This window comes from Ceratotherium simum, chromosome 7 (genome assembly GCF_057802395.1).
Source record: "Ceratotherium simum simum isolate JZ-2026a chromosome 7, ASM5780239v1, whole genome shotgun sequence".
Lineage (NCBI taxonomy): Eukaryota > Metazoa > Chordata > Mammalia > Perissodactyla > Rhinocerotidae > Ceratotherium > Ceratotherium simum.
Genome location: NC_141906.1, coordinates 25,775,633 through 25,796,389, shown reverse-complemented (window position 1 = coordinate 25,796,389; position 20,757 = coordinate 25,775,633). Strand labels below are relative to the sequence as shown.

Sequence of the window (20,757 nt, the reverse complement as noted above, 5' to 3'; positions counted from 1 at the left end):
GGAAATTTATGATCTCTCCTTCCATTTTGAATGATAACCTTGCTGGGTAGAGTATTCTTGGTTGAAAGTTTTTTCCTTTTAGCACTTTAAATATATCATGCCACTCTCTTCTAGCCTGTAAGGTTTCTGCTGAGAAGTCAGCTATAGCCTTATGGGGTTTCCTTTGTATGTAACTTGACTTTCTCTTGCAGCTTTTAGGATTATCTCTTTATCTTTAATTCTGGACATTTTGATTATGATGTGTCTTGGTGTGGGCCTCTTTGGGTTTATCTTGTTTGGGGCTCTCTGTGATTCCTGTATCTGGATGTCTGTTTCCTTCTTTAGTTTAGGGAAGTTTTCACCTATTATTTCTTGAAATAGAATCTCTGCACCTTTGTCTCGCTCTTCTCCTTCCGGAACACCTATAACACGGATGTTAGTGTGCTTGATGTTGTCCCAGAGGTCCCTTAGACTGTCCTCACTCTTTTTAATTCTTTTTTCTTTTACCTGTTCAGCTTGGGTAATTTCTTCTAGTCATTCATCCAGCTCGCAGATTCGTTCTTCGGTATCCTCTACTCTGCTTTTGAGTCCCTCTAGTGAATTTCTCATTTCCAGTATCGTATTCTTCATTTCTGATTGGTTCTCTTTTATATCTTCCATTTCTTTGTTGACATTCTCACTGAGTTCATCTATTCTTCTCCCGAGATCAGTGAGCATCCTTAACATAAAGTCTTATATTTTAACAATTGTGAGCCCTTGTCTGTTTCCCTCTCTATCTGGAATGTTGCATCTAGTCAGAGAGTGGCCATTAGTACAGAATACCTGTTTAATCTTTGTATGTCCTGTGAGTCCTTTGTTATTTTTTCTCAGGGGCAGTTAGTCCTTTTCATATCTATTTCCTGGAAAAGACAATAATTTTCTCAAAAGCAGAGATCAGATCTTATTAATATTTGCATCCAAGTATAGGGCCCAAAGCTTATAGTCTATACATGTTTGCTGCATGAATGAGCCTAAATAACTACTGGGTAGAAAAGAGCATCTCCAAGTTGGGGGGCTTGACTAGGGAAAAGAGAGTATAGCAGAATGGAGGCTTGAGGTCAACTGTTAAACTTTCTTGTAATAATAGGAACTATTAGGAAAAGAGAATGAAGAATTTCTGGTCTGCTGAAATATCTCATTGGGGTACCTATGGCTCACTAAGTTTCCATGGAAGATAACTGGGGCACCCAAGTCTAAGTTCTCAGAGGATGCTCATCCTTCTCTGGTGTTTTTCAGATCTGCATCCACCTGGTAAGTTTCCTCTGAGGGCTCAAGACCCAAGGCACAAGGACAGATATAGCCTTATAATTGCAAGTGCAGCAGATGCAAAGCAGCAGCCTGAGTCAAGCAGAAGAGTCGGGGAGAGGACTGAGGAGTGCTGTAGGGACCAGGAAAGAAGCTGCAGACAGCAAGGGACAGCTAGTTGTTGAAGGTCCTTTGGTTTGTGGATAGAGATAGCCAATCCAATGACTTCTCTGATATCTCTTATCTAGCAGGTCTATAAGTAGGGTTATGGAATAGGACAGCTTCCATGACGATGGCTAGTCTATGATTAGAGCTGCTGTTCTATATTATCTCTGCATGATCTTTTATATTGGAAAGAGACCAGAACTTCTTTCTGGGCTGGGTTTTGGAGTGGAGCAATACAAGATTGTGGGAGGCAAGGAATCTAAATCTCAACAAATCCCCCACCCTCCCAATTGATGTGGCTTCCAGTACTTGAAAGCACTTCTTTCCGTGATCCCATTAACCCAATAATTTCCCTGGAAAGAAGGCAGGAAATATGTGAAAATCTTCCATCATAGAAAGAAGCAAAGGAGCAGAAGGGTTTGGTCACTTCACCAGTCACGTGGCTGGCTTGTCCAAAACCCTGCTCAAGAGCTCAGAGCACCCAACCCAAACAGAGTTCCTTCTGTTCACTGTTGTCAGGTCACTTACTGACTTCCCCATAGAGCCCAGTGCAGACATGAAGAGAAGAGCTGTAGCTGTCAAATGGTAGATAATTGTTACGGACAACTTTCAATAAGAAGATAATGATGGAAACTGCAAACAGTAATGATTTATATCTATTGAGTGTATGGTTTTAACTGTACCACATTTAGAATTGTATACAAATGGCTCTATAACCTATAAAGTAGGTATAATAATTGTCCCAATTTTTCAGATGAAGAAATTGAGATTAAGCAAGTAATTTGCACAATCACGGAGTTAATAAATATTGGAGTTATGATTTGAATGCAGATCTGATTCCAGAGCTACTTCCTTAAGTACCACACTACACTGCTTAACGAAACTGTGTCTAGACAGACACAAGACTAGATAGATTCCTCACTGTCCAGTGGACTTGAGATAAGAACACTGAATAAAGGACGGTGGGAGATTCTCTGGCCTCTTTCTCTAGGGTAGCAACCTCAAGCTCCTTGGTGCCTCATCCTCTCTCTGTTCCTGAGGCTTCCCCAAATTAGTCCTTGGGTGCTTGGTCACATCTCCCATACCCCATCCTCTCTGCTGCCCAGCCCTCCCTGTCCTGTTGTCTCACAAGCGACTTTCTCTTCTCCTCAAATCTCTTCTCTCTCTCTTTCATTTGACTTCCCACTCTGCCCCTCCATCCCTCTGTTTCTTCCTCTGCCTCTCCTCATCCACTCTCAGTTTCTAAGCTTCTTATTAATTCTTATCAACTTCCTCCATCTCTTTCTTCTCCCCAGTTCTCTCTCTATGTCTCTCTACCATCAGTCTCCCTCCTCTTAGACTTTAAGCAACCCTTTCTCGGACCTTAGCTTGCCCATTCTCCAGGACCTTCTTCCCTTCCTTCTCTGCCTCACTCTCCATCATCTTCTGCTCCTCAGCTTCTCCCTCTAAATTACACAACTCTCTTTCCCTCTGACACTCAGCTTTCTTTTCCTGTCCTTCAAAATCTCTCTCACCAACTTTTCCCACACTTCCATCCTTCGTCTTCCACTTTCTCATCATCTTCCGGTCTCCCCTGCATCTTGACTCATGATTCTCCCCAACTCTGCCCCTCAGCATATTCGTATTAAGGCCACCATTTCGCTATGTCTCATCCTTCTCCTACCTGACCCTCTTATACCTTCCTCCATTCCTCACCTTCATCATTAAGTCTGTCCCTCAACCTTGCTTTCTGTCTCTCAGTATGTACTGTCATTTATTCCTTAGTATTCCCTTTTCTTGTTGTCTCTCTCTCTCTCTCTCTCTTTTTTTTTTTTCTGTGAGGAAGATCAGCCCTGAGCTAACATCCATGCCAATCCTCCTCTTTTTGCTGAGGAAGACTGGCTCTGAGCTAACATCCGTGCCCATCTTCCTCCACTTTATGTGGGACACCGCCACAGCACGGCCTGACAAGTGGTGTGTTGGTGCGTGCCCGGGATCTGAACCCAGGCGGCCAGCAGCGGAGCACACGCACTTAACCACTCCGCCACGGGGCCAGCCCCTCTTGCTGTCTCTCTATTACTTCCTCAGTCCGTTAGTCTCTCAGTAGATCCTCAATCCTTCAATGGCACATGGCATCTTATACTGAGATCTAAAGCACTTTCATATTAAAGAGGAGATGGAGTTTATTTCCGTATAATAGGAGAAGGTAAAGAGTAAAAACAGTAGGGAAAAATTACAGGAAAATCAGTTTTTGGTTCAGGAGCAATAACAAATATATTTATTGTTTATTAGAGTCCAGACTTTGTGCGAAATTCTGTACACATGGTGTGCCAATTAAAACATGTCTATTCTTACGTTAGGAAACATCATTATCATTATTTTACTGATGAAGATATAGAAGCAAATATTATGTCAGACACTGAAATCCAGGATAGCAGGGCTTGTCTCGTAAACATCTCTACAGGTACCTCTGATTTTAGTATTTAATAAAGTAATTAGAGTAAGGAATAGGCTTTGTCATTGTTGCTGCTATTATAAAATGTACACTTACTGACATGTGTTTTTCAATACCTGTTTAGGAAATGTTGCTGTGATGAGTTTACCTGATTTAGTAAAGTTGTGTCAGGCCTCTATCTTGATGTCTGAGGAGGAATATCTTTCAAAAGATAAAGAGAAAGAAAAAAGAAAAAAAGGAAACAGGCATATCAGAACACTCTGAAATCAGATTCAAAAATAAAGAAATCTCAGGAGTTAGGGTAAAGGTGGCAGCCTTAAAAATATAGACTACAAAGGATGAATTAGTATGACTTCATGAGAGGAACAATGAGATTCCCAGGGAGACTGAGAAGATGCGTGAGATGTGAGATACTGGATAGTGAGTCATGGGTTCTTTGAGAGGGGTTAAGTTTGAAGAGAAACAAAATGCTTCTTCTCCTGATCCTGTGGACATGTGGAGAGGATCACATAATGGCAATAACGAGATAAAGTGGAGAGAATATGGATGAGGAAACTCTCTACAGGCATCTTCAATATGTTTAGAAAAATTAGAGATAATTTCTTCTACAGGAAAGGCTTGATATAATTTCTTCTACAGGAAAGATTGAAGCGGTAAGGTCATACAAAGAAGATGATTGGGAGTAACAGAATTTCTGAGAATCTGAGTATTCTGTTGAGGTTGGGCTATATGGGTTTTTCTAAGAGAAGTTAAAAAAAACCAAACAAAACAAAAAAACCTATGTTTCACTGGCTGGTCAAGAACAAGAGTAGAGAAAACTCTTGTTGAGACTTAATGTCATTGAGGTAAGTAAAGGATCAGACGGAAATAAGAGAAAGAGCAGAGAAAGCAGGAAAAGGACAGGTTGCTTGTGAGGGCGGTGATTAACTGAGAGGTCACTGAGTCCCAGAGAGCGCAGAGAGGACATTCCTAATTTACCTTTACCCAGCAAGGATGGGATTGGTGCCCAAAGACAAAAGGACAGCTTATGCTTACTGGCCTAGTAACCTTCAAACATACCGCCACCTTTCCCAGAGAGAATAGGCCTCTTGAGAATAAAGATGCTTGTTCTACCAAGTGCCAACTTGAGCTTCTCTACATTCCTGCTGACAGGCTTCCCAGGCCTGGAATGGGCTCACCACTGGATCTCACTGACAATTTTTGTAGGATACCTTGTGGCCCTCCTGGGCAATGCCACCATTTTGCATCTGGTACGAACTGACTCTTCTCTGCACCAGCCCATGTACTACTTTCTGGCCATCCTGGCTGTGACAGACTTGGACCTGTGTATGTCCACACTGCCCTCAGTGTTGGGTGTACTGTGGTTTGATGCCCAGATGGTGGGCCTGGTGCCCTGTGTTCTGCAGCAGCACTTCCTACACTCCTTCTCCTTCATGGAGTCAGCTGTGCTCTTTGCTATGGCTATGGACCAGCTGGTGGCCATCCAATCCCCACTGCATTATGGATCGGTAATCATGGGTCCTCGCGTGGCATTGGCTGGGGTTATACTGGGCATAAGGAGTGCTGCCATCACTGCTGCACCCTCATTGCACCTATTGAAATTTGACTACTGTCATCCTGGGGCACTGATCCATGCCTACTGCCTTCACCAGGACATGATCTGTCTGGCCTGTTCTGACACACATTTCAACAGACTCTATGGGTTATGCATCATCATGCTGGCCATGGGCTCTGATGTCCTTTTCATCCTGCTCTCCTACACTATCATCCTCCACACCATGCTGGCCATTGACTCGGCAGGGAAGAGATTCAAAGCCTTTAACACTTGTGTTTCCCACATCCTGGCTGTGCTCTCCCTCTACGTGCCTGTGCTAGGCCTCTCCATCATGCACAGATTTGGGCACCACACCTTGCCCCTGGTGTATATCCTTATGGGCACCGTCTCTGTGCTCTTCCCACCCCTGATGAACCCTCTTATCTATAGCATCAAAACCTAGCAGATCTGCAAGGTCTGGTTTCACTGGGGAAGACACAATAAGACATTGGGGATGGACCATGGCAATTCAAAATGAGGAATGAGTTAAAGCTTCTTTTTAGAGCCATCTTACCATAAAGCAATTTCTGCCTCCTTATTTTAGTTTGATCAACTGTACATCATGAATTAACTCTAATATTAACAATCAAATAATGATGCTTATTACTACTTATGTATATACTTATAAATAGTCACCATTTTCTTACACAAAAAATAATGATTAATTGTTTTTTGCATAAATTTTACGAGTTCAACATCATTTTTATATTTTCTCCTCTACTGATTTGTTAGAACTCTAAATCTATAATAATGTCTTTAGTGATAAATTACACCGATGATGCGGAAAGTTAAATCATCAATTCACATTCTTTGGATTAACTGAGTTTCCACCATTCCTCATAATATAATATTTATACTATATCCCCATTCATCAAGGATAACTTTATTATAACTTCAAGAGGAACTTTCTAGTGTTGCTTTTTTACCCTCATTGTCCATAATATACTCTGAGACAGAAATAAGTCCTAAGACGCTCCATGTTTTTCTTCATTTTTCTTTAACTCTCTAATTGTACAAATATGACTAATTTTTGCTCTCCACATTTACTCCTTCCTATCTTCACTATTCCTAATTTACCTTTAAAAATAATAATTACAAGTGTAAAATATCCACTCAAAATACTTAGTTGAAAAAAGAAGAAAAATGTATAGGATGATAGAAAGTGAATAATATTATGGAAAAATATTTTTAACAAGATAAATCTGAGAGGAGTGTGTACATGCTAATAATTACAAATAAATAGAGAAGAAGAGGAGGAAGAAAGAAGAAAGAGTAGGGGAGATTGGTGAGTCAAGTTCTGTAAAGAAGTGAGAGTGTTGTCTCCCGTAAAAGAGACAGTAGATAAGATTTTGGATAGGAGAAAGGACATCATATCTCCTGGAAGAAAAGAAGCAAAGTGATATTCAGATATAAATGTGTTGGATGCAGAGGAGGAAGTTGGAGATGTTCTCATTTGGTGGCCTTAATTTTCTCAGTGATAGGCTAGGAAATATTTTGATTGCAAGTCGTAAGGCAGTGGTGAATTAGACTTCTGCAATTCCAAAACTTTTCCAGTGATCATTTTCTCAGGTTCATCTGTGCCTCCAAAATACTGGATTTATAATTCATTGAAAGTAAAAAAAATAAAAAAAGGAAAAATCTCTTTTATCTCCTGTATTAAATTATTTCCTCTTGGAAAACTCTTCCTCTTGCACATTTTTCTTTGTGTATTATTCACTCTTCACCTGTGTCAGTCAGAGTCCAATGAGAAAGACAATGCTGAGTGTTTCAAACAAAAGAGATTTAAGAGAATGAATGTTTACAAAAGTTTTGGAAGTTGTCAAAAAGGAGAAATGGGAGACTGTTGGAGGAGTAAGGAGAAAACAAGGGTATTATTCAGAAACAAAAAAAGCTGTTCTCACCCTGGGATGACCCCAAAAACATGAACCTGCTGATAAACTCCTAGAGGTGCTGCCATTGCCAAGAACCCCCAGCCACAGCTCCTCTCGGTGCTGAGGTGCTCCAGAGGCCTGATTTCACTGTTGCAATTGTCGAGGACTTACAGTCAGCAACATTCTTGAAAGAGCACAAGTAAGAAACTTTTCTCCTTCACCAACTTCCTGATTTCCCACAATGTTTCCCACTGAGAGAACTTACTAGGAAGAAAGCTGTCAGAGTAGTACGAGAAGTATAGTTTTGTAGCCTTCCAGCCTCACCAATTGTAACCAGAATAGAAAGATTAACTGGGCCTGGATGCCAACAAACCAATAATAAGCATATTCATCTTTTAGGTCTTAAAATCTAACTTAAAAATGGCTTCATCAAGAAAGCCTTTTGTTGACTCCTAGATGATTTTAGATCCTCCTCCTCCTACTCCTACTGTGTCTCATTATTCTTCTACTGAAGACCTTAGCAAAACGGGTCATGATTGCTTGATTTGTGTCTGCTGTGCTCACTAGACCATTAGCTCCACGAGGGCAGGAACCACCATCTTGTTTCCCATTATTATTCCCTTGTGCTTAGCATAGGATCTCGTCCATAAAGTGGAGTTGAAACTGAGTTCCACTTCTTGACCAGAAGATCTAGAGAAAACATGCCAAGATATTGGGCCACACAGGAAGGTGATCTTCAGAGCACTGTCACCCATCAGAATTTTCACAGCTCCCATGGATATGAGTAAGTTGAACTAAGAAAGGGTCCTTCTAAGTGATGATTCAATATGGCTTGCTCTTGAAGAGAAGAGTGTTCTAATGAAAACATGAGAATTGTGACAAAGAACTCCCTTTTACACACCAAGATAACAAAAGAATAATACGCAGTTGAAATTGTTTTCTCCTTTAGAGTAGACCAGATTATTCATTCAACATATATTCATTGAATGACTATTATCTGCCAGACACTATGTAGGATGTATGGGACACAATGGTCAGCAAACAAAATATGGGCTTCTTTGTATTTGTATGTCCCCTTTCCAGACAGAAGAACTGAGCAAAAGTGTCAGTGGATAAGTACAATGGAATGGAGATTACTTTGTATTGCACCATCTGAGGAATCACTTATTTTAGTTGAGATGTAGGATTTGTAAAAATTTACTCATAATGAGAATGGGGAGAATACAGGAGAAAAAAATGTCACCTTATGTCTAAAGACCTTGAAAGAATAGCTATAGTGCAATGAGAAAGGATAAGTGTCCTAAAGCAGCAGTTCCAATGTAAGCAGGCATCAGACTATTCAGGGCCCTGTTAGCCAATGCAAAGAGATTCGATCTTTTTTTACTGAGTAATGTGACATTAAAATAAGGATCACGGCAGAAGACTTAAGAAGAATGGCTTAAAGGTAGAAAAAAGAGAGGTGAGAGGTGAAGTATGAGGTATTCAAGAAGTTCAGTTGAAAGTTGGAGGGAGTGTGATAGAAGTGCGCGAGACATTACAAAAATCGAACTAGAGAGCTTGGTGCATTAGATATGAATATGAGAAGACAGGGAAAAGACAAATGAAAGATGATGCACAGTCCTCAGGCTTGAATAAGCAGATGGGGATACAATTTAATGAGATGCGAAAAATTGACATTGTGGTGAAAGAGAACTAGTGAATAAGATTAAGAACAGTACTATTAGCCTGTTAGGTTTGAAATGTCTGTAAGACATCAAAGGGTGAGGTCAATTTTTATTTGAATGGTTGAGCTTGGAGCTTAGATATGTAATTTTGTGAGTCATCAACATATAGTTGGTATTTAAATTCATGAAAATGGAAATAGCATTTAGGGAAAGTAAGTAAAGCAAGGTGAGATGGTCCTGATAGAGTGCTAAAAGGTCATAGAATTTATAGTTCTGTTACAAGAGTGAATCTAGCAAAGGAGACTATAGGGAAAGTTAATGAGATAAAAGGAATGGTTAAGAATGCGGGCTCATCAAACCCACGAGAGGATAGTATTTAAAAAATGGAGGATAGGACTTCTGATTTCTAGTTCCACATGTAAGGAGCTTGAAAGTCATCACTCTATCCTAACAACACATAAAAAGCTGAACAGACTGAAAAACGAACACCTTTTCTAGGATAAATAAAAGAAGGAAAGACACAGGGCAACTGTCGTCCCCAAGATTGGAGAGATAGGTTATTATAGGGAGTCATGGCTTCTCAGAGCAGAGACTCTAGCAGAAACCACTGCTAGGATAAGAAAACCTGAACTGTAATTGGCAAATTGCTAGAGGCTCAATGTTGACAACAGAGTTTAAAATCCCAGGGGGACTTGGTCGTAGGGGAGCCCTCACAATATTTTGAAATTTACTTCCAGTAGCTCTATCTGAGTCCCACAGTAAATATCTGAGAAAAATCCCCTAGGGCTTTCAGCAGGGAGAGGAGAAAAGGAACCATGCTCAAATATGTCACAGTACTCTGTTTTTAACAAGGCCTACCCTTGAGGGAAACTGGTTAACCAGAGCCTAACCAGCTGGGGTATTATCAGAGCCTAACTGACCTGGGGGAAGGGAAACACCCAACTTCAGCCCACTCAAACCATCCTGTCCCACCTAAGGGGAGAGAAAAAAACTGAGAAACACTGGTAAGGTTCACAGTCCAGAGGCACAAACTCACTAAAGACACTGAGATCTAATCATAGTACTATTGAATGCTTCCCCTCCCCCACGCCTCACCAATACATTGCTAAGGTCTATTTACAGCACTTCCTTTTACCCTGTACATCATGTCTGGCTGTCAAGAAAATTTACAAGGCATAGTTGAAAAAACAGCACAAGCATCAGAACCAGACATGACAGAGATATTGGAATTATCAGATTGCAAATTTAAAACAACTATGATTGATATGCTAAGGGCTGTAATTGGTAAAGCAGACAGCTTGTAAGAACAAGCAGAGAGATGGGAATTCTAAGAACCACAAAGAAATGCTAGAGATCAAATCTCTGTAATAGACATGAAGAATGTCTTTGATGGCCTTATTAGTAGACTGGACACGGCTGAGGAAAGAATCTGTGAACTAGAGGATAATTAACAGAATCCTTAAAAACGGAAAAGCAAAGAGAACAAAGACTGAAAAAAAAAAAAAAACAGAATATGTAAGGACTGTGGGACAAATACAAAAAGTGTAACATAAGCATAATGAGAATACCAGAAGGAGAAGAAAGAGAGAAGGCAAAGAAGAAATGTTTGAAACAATAATGACAGAATTTCCCAAAACTAATCTTAGACACCAAACCACAGATTCAGGAAGCTCAGCGAACACTAAGCAGGATGAATGCCAAAAATTTATACCTACGTGTATCATTTTCAAATTGCAGAAAATCAAAGATAAATTTTAAAATCTTGAAAAAAATCAGAAGATAAAAACATCTTACGTATAGAAGAACAAAGATAAGAATTGCATCCAACTTCTCCTCAGAAACCATACAGGCAAGAAGAGAATGAAGTGAAATATTTAGTGTTGAGAGAGAAAAAAAAAATCCAGCCTAGAACACTATACCCTGTGAAATCATCCTTCAAAAATGAAGGAGAAATAAAGATGTTCTCAGACAAACAAAAATGGATGGAATTTGCTGCCAGTAGACCTGCTTTGCAAGAAGTATTAAAAGAAGTTCTTTAGAGAGAAGGAAAATAATACAGGTCAGAAACTCAGATTTACATAAAGAAATGAAGTGCGTTGTAGAAGGAATAAGTGAAGGTAAAATAAAACTATTTTTCTTATTCTTAACTGATCTAACAGAAAACAGTTCTTCAAACTAATAATAGCAGTAAAGTTTTCAATTATGTATGTATTCAATTCAATTATCAATGTATTCAATGTATATATAACCGTGTATGTAAGTATTCAAAGCATTCAATTATGTATGCATATGTATATATCTATATGTATATATAAATGCTTATGTATGATTATATATATATATAAGTGAAATGAATGACAGCAATGAAACAAGGGATGTGAGGAAGGAATTAGGACTATTTTGTCATTATAAGGTACTCACACTACCCATGAAGTGGTATAGTGTTATTTGAAAGTGAACTTGGCTAGTTGTACATGTATAGTGGATCTGAATTGGGTCTAAACTTTCCTTCTGTCCTATTCATTCCCCTAATTTCTATAATTAAGTATTGAGTAAATTGAATCCCTGGTTATTTATCTGATCAACTATCTATTCTCTAAACCTATTCATACTTTTTAATCTATAACCTACTCTTATATTACCCAGTTTTTACTCATTATTTGAAAAAGAATTTTGATTTACTAAGACCAAGCAGTAACCTATTTGTAAAAGACTGAAATTATCATGTTTTTCTGAATCTTATGTATTCGTATAATTTCTTAGAGATTACTGTATTACTCTTTTAATATCTAACAAGGCCTTAAATGTGTGATAAATGATGTTTCAATGAATGGGATTTCTTTATATGAGAGTTCAAACAAGGCTAAGAAACTTGTCCAAAATGGGAACTAAAAATAGCCTATGACTTCTGACATCATAGATATTTTGTGAATGGTGAGAATAAGAATTCTGTCATGCAATAAATGGATTAAAAAAAAAGATAAAAGTGTAGTGGGGTGTATGAATTTCAAACTGTGTGCATTATTACTATAACTACATTCATTCTGAAAGTCTCAGATGGGAGACTTCCGATTATGGCAAAATAAAGAATTCAGCAAATCTCTTCCCCAAATGCAAGAATAAAACTGAAAAAAAAATTATCGAAAGCAACCATTTCAGGACTCTGAAAATTGACCAAATACAAATGACAAGTTGAGAAATATGTAGTCATGACAAACTGCTAGGACATGTAGGATCCTATAACATTCATGTCTGGATCTGCTTCCACATTCCCACTGCTCACTGTGGTTGGTGATAACTATAGTTTTATCAGCATGGGGCTTTGACATCTAGCTGTTGTGGGGGAAGATGGAGAATCCCCCTCTGCCCTTTCCCTTAAGGTTCTTATGGCTGGCAAAATAAATAACAAGACAGGTAAGCAGGAGAAAATAATACCAAGTTTAATAACATGTATACATGGGAGAAACCAGGGACGCTGAGTTTCTCAACACAACGGCAGAGATTCTCGTTTTAAATACTATCTTCAGCTAAAGACAGAGGAAGATGTTGGGGGTGGGTGGTGTTTTGGGATTTCAGAGGGGAAGAAGACAATTTTCATGAAGAGAAAAATGTAAATGTTTGTCAGACAATGCTTTACAGGGCCACCTATAGAGAATGTGGCTGGAGAGACTGGAATTATAGTAATCAAGAGTATGTACATTTAAGTCTTCTTCTTCCGTCCTGATAAGAGTTTTCACGGATAAGGTCATCCCCCCCTCTTCCCACTACACAGAGGGAGATACCTTTACAAATGTAACTATTTGGTAAACAGAACTTTGAAAAGAATGGGCTTAGTGAGGACCCTGCCCATCTGTCCATACCAAGAGTTAAATTCCTTTAGGCAGTTAGTGGGGGAGGTCAAATGTCCATCAGAAAATAGTCAAGGTAAAGAGACATATTTCAGAGTGGCCAAATTTTGATCTCCCACACTGTCAAAGAGGAAATATGATTTGGGGTAGAGGGTGAAAATGCAGCAGCATTCTCAGTAAAAGTAGCAAAACTGGTGATAAATTAACAGGGAAACCCCACGGATCTGCTAGCCCAAAATTGTGGTTCAGGTTGGGGCAAGCAACAAACTAGGGAGAAATTTTAGAAAGAGATTCCGGAATTGAGAGAGACAGAAGGCTTCTCTCCACACCTGCACGGCTGACTGGGGAACTACGAGCGTGTGCAGGAGAGACCGAGGAGACCCAGCAGAAAGTAAAGTCAGGGCAGTTGTGAGAACTGCCTGATCTTTGGATGCAATTCCCAACCCACACACAGATCCATTGACAAGGATGGAAACCTTACTGAGAAAACGTCTTTGAACACAATATATGCCATCATAATTTGCTAGCCACTAAACTATGCAGACACAAGGGTGATATCCTAGGAATACAGGCTGAAAAAATCAAAAGAAGAATATAAAATTTGAGCAGAGACATCAACATCAACATACCATAGAGGGGCAAATTCTTTAGTTTTAGTCCAGGCAAGTTATTATAAAAAGAATCAAAAAACAATAATAACAGTCCAGACAAAAAAAATTAAAATCCAGATTTGCTGTAATTTCTTATCTAAAATGTTCAGTCTCAACCAAAAAAATTATAAAACATGCAAAGAATTATGTACATGTTACCTATACTCAAGAAAAATGTTGATAGAAATGGATTCAGAATGAGACCAGAATAACATAATTCAATACCGTGAATTTCTACAGTTTTTATATGAAAGTGTAATTAATCCAATAACAATAAATTAATAGCTTAATTGTGCTTTTAATTACCATTGTAAGAATGAGTTAGCATGGTTTTAAATTCATTTATCCTCTCTAAGACCAAAGTTCCTCATCCACAAAATCAGGATTAAGTGGTTATCTCTATAAATCCTTTATAGAGGTATAGTGAGAATTACAGAAGAAAATGCCTATAAAGTACATAACAACTTAATAGTGGTTGTTAAATATTTCTAATAGCTGTCACTTAAATAAGAATTGTTAAGAATATAGAAATAACAATGGATCCCTCCAGCCAGGGTCTTGAGTTATGATGATTGGAAAGCTGCCAGAGAAATGAAATAAGTTAAAATAACTTGCTATTGTGAAATATATTTGCTTCATCTTCTAATTTAGTCTTTCATCGATGGCATATTTATCTTCTCTTGATTCCCGTTTATAAAACATAAGTTCTAATTCCTGTTTGACAGATTGTTACTTTTACATAAAGTAGGATAGACTCATATAGGGTTCTAAGCTGTAGCTGGAACAGAATAAGTGATCCACAAATATAAGCTGTTATTAAACAGAGATCCCTTAATCTCTGCTTAATTTCAGGGAAAGTAGAATGGAATTCTTCTCAGGGTGCAAGCTGAGGTAGCTATGGAGGAGGAACAGGAAACCTGACATGAATATGGTTTGTTGGAAAACCTGAGTGCCAAGCACGTAGTCAGTCTTTATTCAGTTTTGCCAAAAGACTGCCTCATTCCAATGTAGTTGCTTAGCCATTGCCTCTATGTTTGGGGAACAAGAGATCATAAATGACACAAAGTGTACGAAGGCAATGAGAAGTATGACACTTCCAACACCTAAATGAATCTAGGTTGCTGATGCTGAGGAGATTCATGGGCAATTCCTCTTGTAACCAGACTGGGTAAGGGATCCTACTCATGAGCTTTTAGAATACAACATGATTAAGGACAGAAGATGAGTGTCTCATGCAACTAAGCTTTCAAAGATTCAGAACACAGGAGCAACTGAGCAGCAGAAAATGAGAAAATCATCCTGGCAACTCTGGCTGCGAAGACCTGTCTGATCTGGATATGGGGGATTCCACCTCAGGGGAGGCTGGGCGAGATGATCATCTGTGGAGACTGTGGTTAGGAGTAGGTCTCAGACTGATGGTTGAGGGGGCCACTAGCAGGGTCAGTGCCTGCTCTAACACAAAAGGTCAAAAGTGGTCCCCAGAGGCAAGGGCAAGAGGAAGAGGAAAGTTAGAGAAGGCCAAGGGTAATTCTAAAGGAAACTGAGAATGATTTCTTGGACAGTGGGATTCTGTTTGTGATGAAGAAAATAACACTTTGAGTGCCTACTATATTTAGGTTTATTCAATTATGTTATCTTATTAAATTCTCTTTTTTGCCCTTTGAAGCAAGTATAATCATTCCCTTTTTAAGGAGAGGAAACAGGTTCAGAGGCTATTCACACATTCACAATGAAAAAATAAAGTTAAAGAGAGAAAACAGACAGTGAAATCAGGTGCTTCTACTTCAGTTCTGCAGGTGATGCAGGAAAGGCCAATGCAGGGTGCAACAGGACTTAGACTGGGCCACGTGATGAGGTTCCTGCTTTCTCAGAGACCAAAAAACAGGGTAACTTTACCCAGAAGAAACATAAAAGCCTAGTTTATAATCAGAGTGAGAAAAATTGAGTTTGAGAGTGTGTCAAATCTGTGGGTGGTGCTATGACAGAGGTATGTCCCTGAGTTACTAACCTAAGGAAAGAACCATCAGATCTGAGTATAAGATACAAATTCAAAAGGCCCCTTAGATCATGCTTTACCAGTTTCAGTACAAGCCATTCTGCTGTGCCCATAGGACACACGAATGTCCCTGACCAATAAGGCTTATGAAATAAAACAATTACCAGAGTGGTTAAGGATCTTTAAACAAACACATACTACTATAAAAATACATATGTGAATAGGGAAATTAAATACACACATGCATGCACGTCCACAGACATGAATGTATGCACATTCAATGATACATGTATATAAGGGAAAGATATGCATGCTCATAGATTCATGTAAACTTGCAAATAAAATTCTACATGAAGGAGCACGGTTATGCATATACATGCACACATTTGCATACCTAGGCATGTGTTCACGTGTACATGTACATAAGTTTACACACTTGCGTGTGAACATAAAAGCATACTCACACATACATGTACATACACACATAGCTACACATACATGCATCATCTTGTTCTGTATTTTCTCAGATTTTGACTTCTGGTTCCTCAGAGAGCACTTCCTGAGATCCTCTGCTCTTGGCCCCATTTTTCCTGCAGGCCCAGAGGCAGCATGTTCTGTTGAGGCTGGTTTGCTTGTGTATACCAGGGGACAAACTGGCAAAATTGGGGGAAGCAGAGGGCTAGGTCTGGAGTCATGAAAAATAAGAAGGCAAGTTAGCCACTGTCTCCAGCTAGTGAGCTGGAGACCAGGCCTGAGACCAAATATATTGAAGGGCAGGTGGGCCCTCATAGAGGAAGAGTGGAGTTTGCCCTGGAAGTCCAGCCCATTGGATCAGGAGAATGGGAAATCTGTTCAGGTGAGCCATACCTGGGGTTTTTGTTCAGACATGCAGCTCATTTCCAGCACACACTTTATTTCCCCTTTCCTCATGTCACAGAAGACTCCTCCCTGGAGGACATAGACTTTTGTCCGGAAAGCCTCATTGTGGCAGAGGAACACCTAGAGTGTGTTTTATCCGTCTGTTCTCTGTTAATTCAGGAAAAGTGGAGCAGGGACCCTCCATTTTTGTGCCAAAATTCAATTCTTTTTATACAAGATATTTAATTCTGTTTTTAAATCTATCTTCATTTTTTAAGCCTATTTACTCTCCTCTCCTTCACCTTCCGTACCAATAGGCCTTGTCCCCTTCGTCCCAGGCAGACAGCGACATAACCTCTAGGGGTTGGTCACTCTTAAACCCAAATCCTCAGATGACCTACACTTTTTGCCACCCCTCACTTTTCTCCTGGGCTGACCCAGCCTCACACCACCCCCATCTCACTCGTTATCACCGGCTTCCTCTTATAGCTTTGGTTTAGGCTTCCCTTCTCTCCTAAATTTAAGTTCCATTTTGCCCCTGTGACTTTGGCAAGTCACTTGAAATGCCAATTTCTCACTCTCTCAAGTTGTAAAATGGCTATGCTTAGGTCATTTTGAGTATATTGAGGATAAATAAGGTGACATATACAAAGATAACATACACAGGGCACCCTTCCAGAGTACCTGATATGTAGCCTTAAATCAGGACATTTTCTTTTCTTTTCTCATTGTTCTTACTTGCCATCTTCCCTACCAGACACCAGGCTTTAACCCCTCCTTATAATATTTCTCACTTAACCCTCGTACCTCATTCGTTAGCATCAATCTCTGACTTCCTACAATAACAGCTCCTCATATATAATGAAGGTAAAGGCTATTATATTATTTTTCTGTCCTCAAAGAGGCTCTCATTTGGTAAAAGAATACAAAGTACTTTTCTCACCAAACTCTCAGCCTAGAATAGCATCACTGTATATTAGCATGGACCTTCTTTCCTGTTGTCCCCCCTCCCTCTCTCTCTTCCCATTTACTAAGCCTTGGTGATGTGCTGTAAAAGTAGGCTCTAAGTCTTCTTTGGAAGAGCTTAAGACAACCACTTTGGTGGCCCTGGTTCAGTTCCTGGGCACAGGCATGCATCACTTGACAGGGGCTATGATGTGGCAGCGACCATCATACAAAATAGAGGAAGGTTGGCACAGATGTTATCTCAGGGTGAATCTTTCTCAGCAAAAAAAAAAAAAAAATTAATAGGCTCTAGGTCTTCTTTGGAAGAGCTGGAAGACAACCAGGAGAAAGTCACATAAATAACTAAAGTGCTATACAGGGGAGCAAGTGCTAGAGAGAGAGAAGTGCTGTGGGAGGCTGCTGTAGAGAGTGACTAACTACCTGCACGAGTGAGGAAGGACATCACAGAATTGACATCTGAGCCACATGTAATAAAACAGTGGTGGAGGTTGTATTTTTTTAATATAATTTTTAATTGAACTGAATGCCAGAGTGCTTCAGAAAAGAAAAGAAAACAACAATAACAAAAATAAAACAAAACAAAAAATCACAGGAATGACCAGGAGGAAAAGACAAGTTAGGCTCTGTCAGGATACGGGGAGGAGTCAAGTTGAAAAATCTCCTCACTAGAGTCTCGTAGGCATTAGAAAGTGTGCCATTCAGAGGACATGCATGTATAGCTACAAAGAATTTTCCTTTCATCTTAAACAATGGTACAGGGAACAAAAATCACTCTTCCCTTTATTAATTCAAACTAACAGTTGATATTCAAATTCCACTAACTTCCTCCACACCAGACCATTCTGAAGTGCCAAGGGATGTCGTGTACTTTCAATCAGTTTTCTTCTTCTTTTTTTTTTTTTGTCTCCAAAATTAACATACTAGCCAATAGTCAATGACGACAAACCCAAAGTTCAGTCTGCATCCCAGACTGCTTTTCCCTCCCCACAGCCTGAATCATGGCCAGGCATATTCTCTCTCAAACTTCATCTGCTTCCTTTCACGTGGCAGATGATACTCAGTCCTGACAGTTCTATGCAGTGGCTCACTTGTCATGCAAACGTTTTTTTGTTACTTTGCTTGTTTGTTTTTAATTCTCAGAGGAGCTTGTGGAGAGCAGCAGGCTCTTTTAATATGTGTGAGATGCAGTGTCCTTGGTGGATCAAGAAGCAGTGTCAAAAGGTTTCTTAGAGACATTCCAGATACTTGTAATGATTCCGTATAAGGTCTGGATAAAGATACCGGGTTGATATCTTCAATCTGGAAAATTTTAAGCAATTAAGAAGTTGCTTAATTGCAAAGAATTTATATGATCCATAAAGATGGAGAAAGGTCTGAATGAAAAAAGATACAAAAATTAAATGCCTGATTTATATTGATGATGTAATAATAATTATTATTATTATTTCACCAACAATAGTAGCATCTATTGAAAATGTGTTGTATACTAACTGCTCCATGCTCATTAACTTAAGTCTCAAAACAAGCCTATGGGGCTGCATATTATAATTATGTCTGCTTCACAGATGGAGACATGGAGAGCCAGACAGAAAGTGACTGAGCCAGGATTCCAGCTGAGGCAATCTGACTCCATGGTCTGCAGTCTTACCTTTTATGCACACTGCTCTGAAATTCCAAAACACATAACATGAAATGTGGGAGTCGTAAATAAGGTACACAATTATAAATGAATAGTGCACTCTAAGTAATCCAAGGAAATTGCTGAAAATATATCAAATTCTTAAGCACTATAAACAAGAAATAAATGACTTAGGCTATCAATATGCTAAATTGAGGCATGGGAGGGTCAAATTAAAAGGGACAATATACCCCAAACATTAACTAGAAAAGAGATCAGGCTCAGAATATCAGCAACGTAAGTAATTTCTAGTTAAGTGACCCCTTATGTCATCACTAAAGTTCATCCATCAGTGAGAAGGCATGGGTCTTCAGTGATGTTCTAATGTCTTCCACAATGGCCAATATTACTTTCTTGTAGCTTGTGATTATTGCAAAGTTTGTAAGACTCTTTTACACACATTATTATATTTACTCCCCTTAATTTTTATTCTATATATGATTATCTAATTTCTACCGATTTAAAATGTCAAGATCACAGAATACCCCAGTAGACAGTGGAAATCAGGGGTTTAAAATCAGGTTTGCAGATTCAACTATATTCTATCTTTTAATATCTCCAGCTTCCTCATCTCTAGTACATTTCCCCCTATATCATATTTTTGTTTGTTTCCAATTGGGGGTTCAGATCTGTTTTCTATACCTGATAAAAGAGATATCAGTATTTTTACTCTTTCATTTTTTTTTTCTAATTTATCTCCCATTGATCATAGATACATCTTCTTGGTATGCAAAGGTGTTGTTTTTTCACCTTAACAGATATATGTGTCTTGGATAATGTAAAGAGATACAGGTTGCCTTCCCAGGCAGGGTTTCAGAGGGCATGAGTGCTATTGCGGTGGGCCACCATGGATTAAAATTGTCATTATTTTTGAAGTTTCAGAAACATGGTCTGAAGAGACCACACTCTAGGACTCTTGTCCATTGTGCCTATACACACAATAAGCATCAATTAATCACACTGCAGTGTGTGGATTGACAACAAGAGAGGAATTTCCCCATGAGCAGAATAATTCTTTCCATTAATGGAATTCCAGTGGTCAAAATCATAAACCTTTATAACATTGACTTTTTTCTACACTCTCCACCACCATGTGTAAAAAGCAAAGTAATCATCCAGGAGGTTGTGGGATGAACCTGGAAAACTGAGCCCATTTTAAAGATGTTTTATCCAGGTAAGGGTAGATAATTCTGTGTCTCCAATGGAGAACATTGTTTGATGCTGCTTGGAGTGGCAAGGATGGGCATTCGGAATCTTTATCTCCTGAGCAATTCTATACTGACATTGAAGTAATTTTATTCTTAATCCCTGTCCTCGTCAGTCACTTACAATCCAACATGCTCTAAAAGGGAATAATAGAATGTCTGATAGATCACAGCTTTCTTTGTGTCAATGTCTTTTCAATGATGCCTTCTTTAAACTACACAGTACCATCTCTTGACAGAGACATGAGAAACAGTCAATTCCTACCAAATATACATAGTGAAACCACTATGGGGATTAGTTTGAATTATGAATGATAAAACACTCTACCAAATTTCCTTATTCTGGAGATATACCTTCTTGCAAGTCAAGAATCCATATTTTTATTTAGCATTGAAGACCAAATGGAACTGGTCATGGGTGGGAGTAGGGACGTAGGTTGGCAGATAGTACTAGATAGAGAAACTTGCAGGTCCCTCTGTCTTAAACAATCTTTATGTGTCTCACCCCAGGTTACATCACTGACACCTGCCTAGGTCGAAATCCTCAGACTTCACACAGAGGAAA

General features: G+C 39.1%; 1 protein-coding gene across 1 annotated transcript; it reads left to right on the top strand.

Annotated features, from left to right (window-relative positions):
• Positions 1-4,962: 4,962 nt before the first annotated feature.
• LOC147916604 (olfactory receptor 51L1-like) lies at positions 4,963-11,170 on the top strand. Its single transcript, XM_087434069.1, is given in 2 exon segments — positions 4,963-5,871; positions 11,084-11,170. Coding segments are annotated over 2 exon segments (996 nt in total).
• The last annotated feature ends 9,587 nt before the right edge of the window (positions 11,171-20,757 follow it).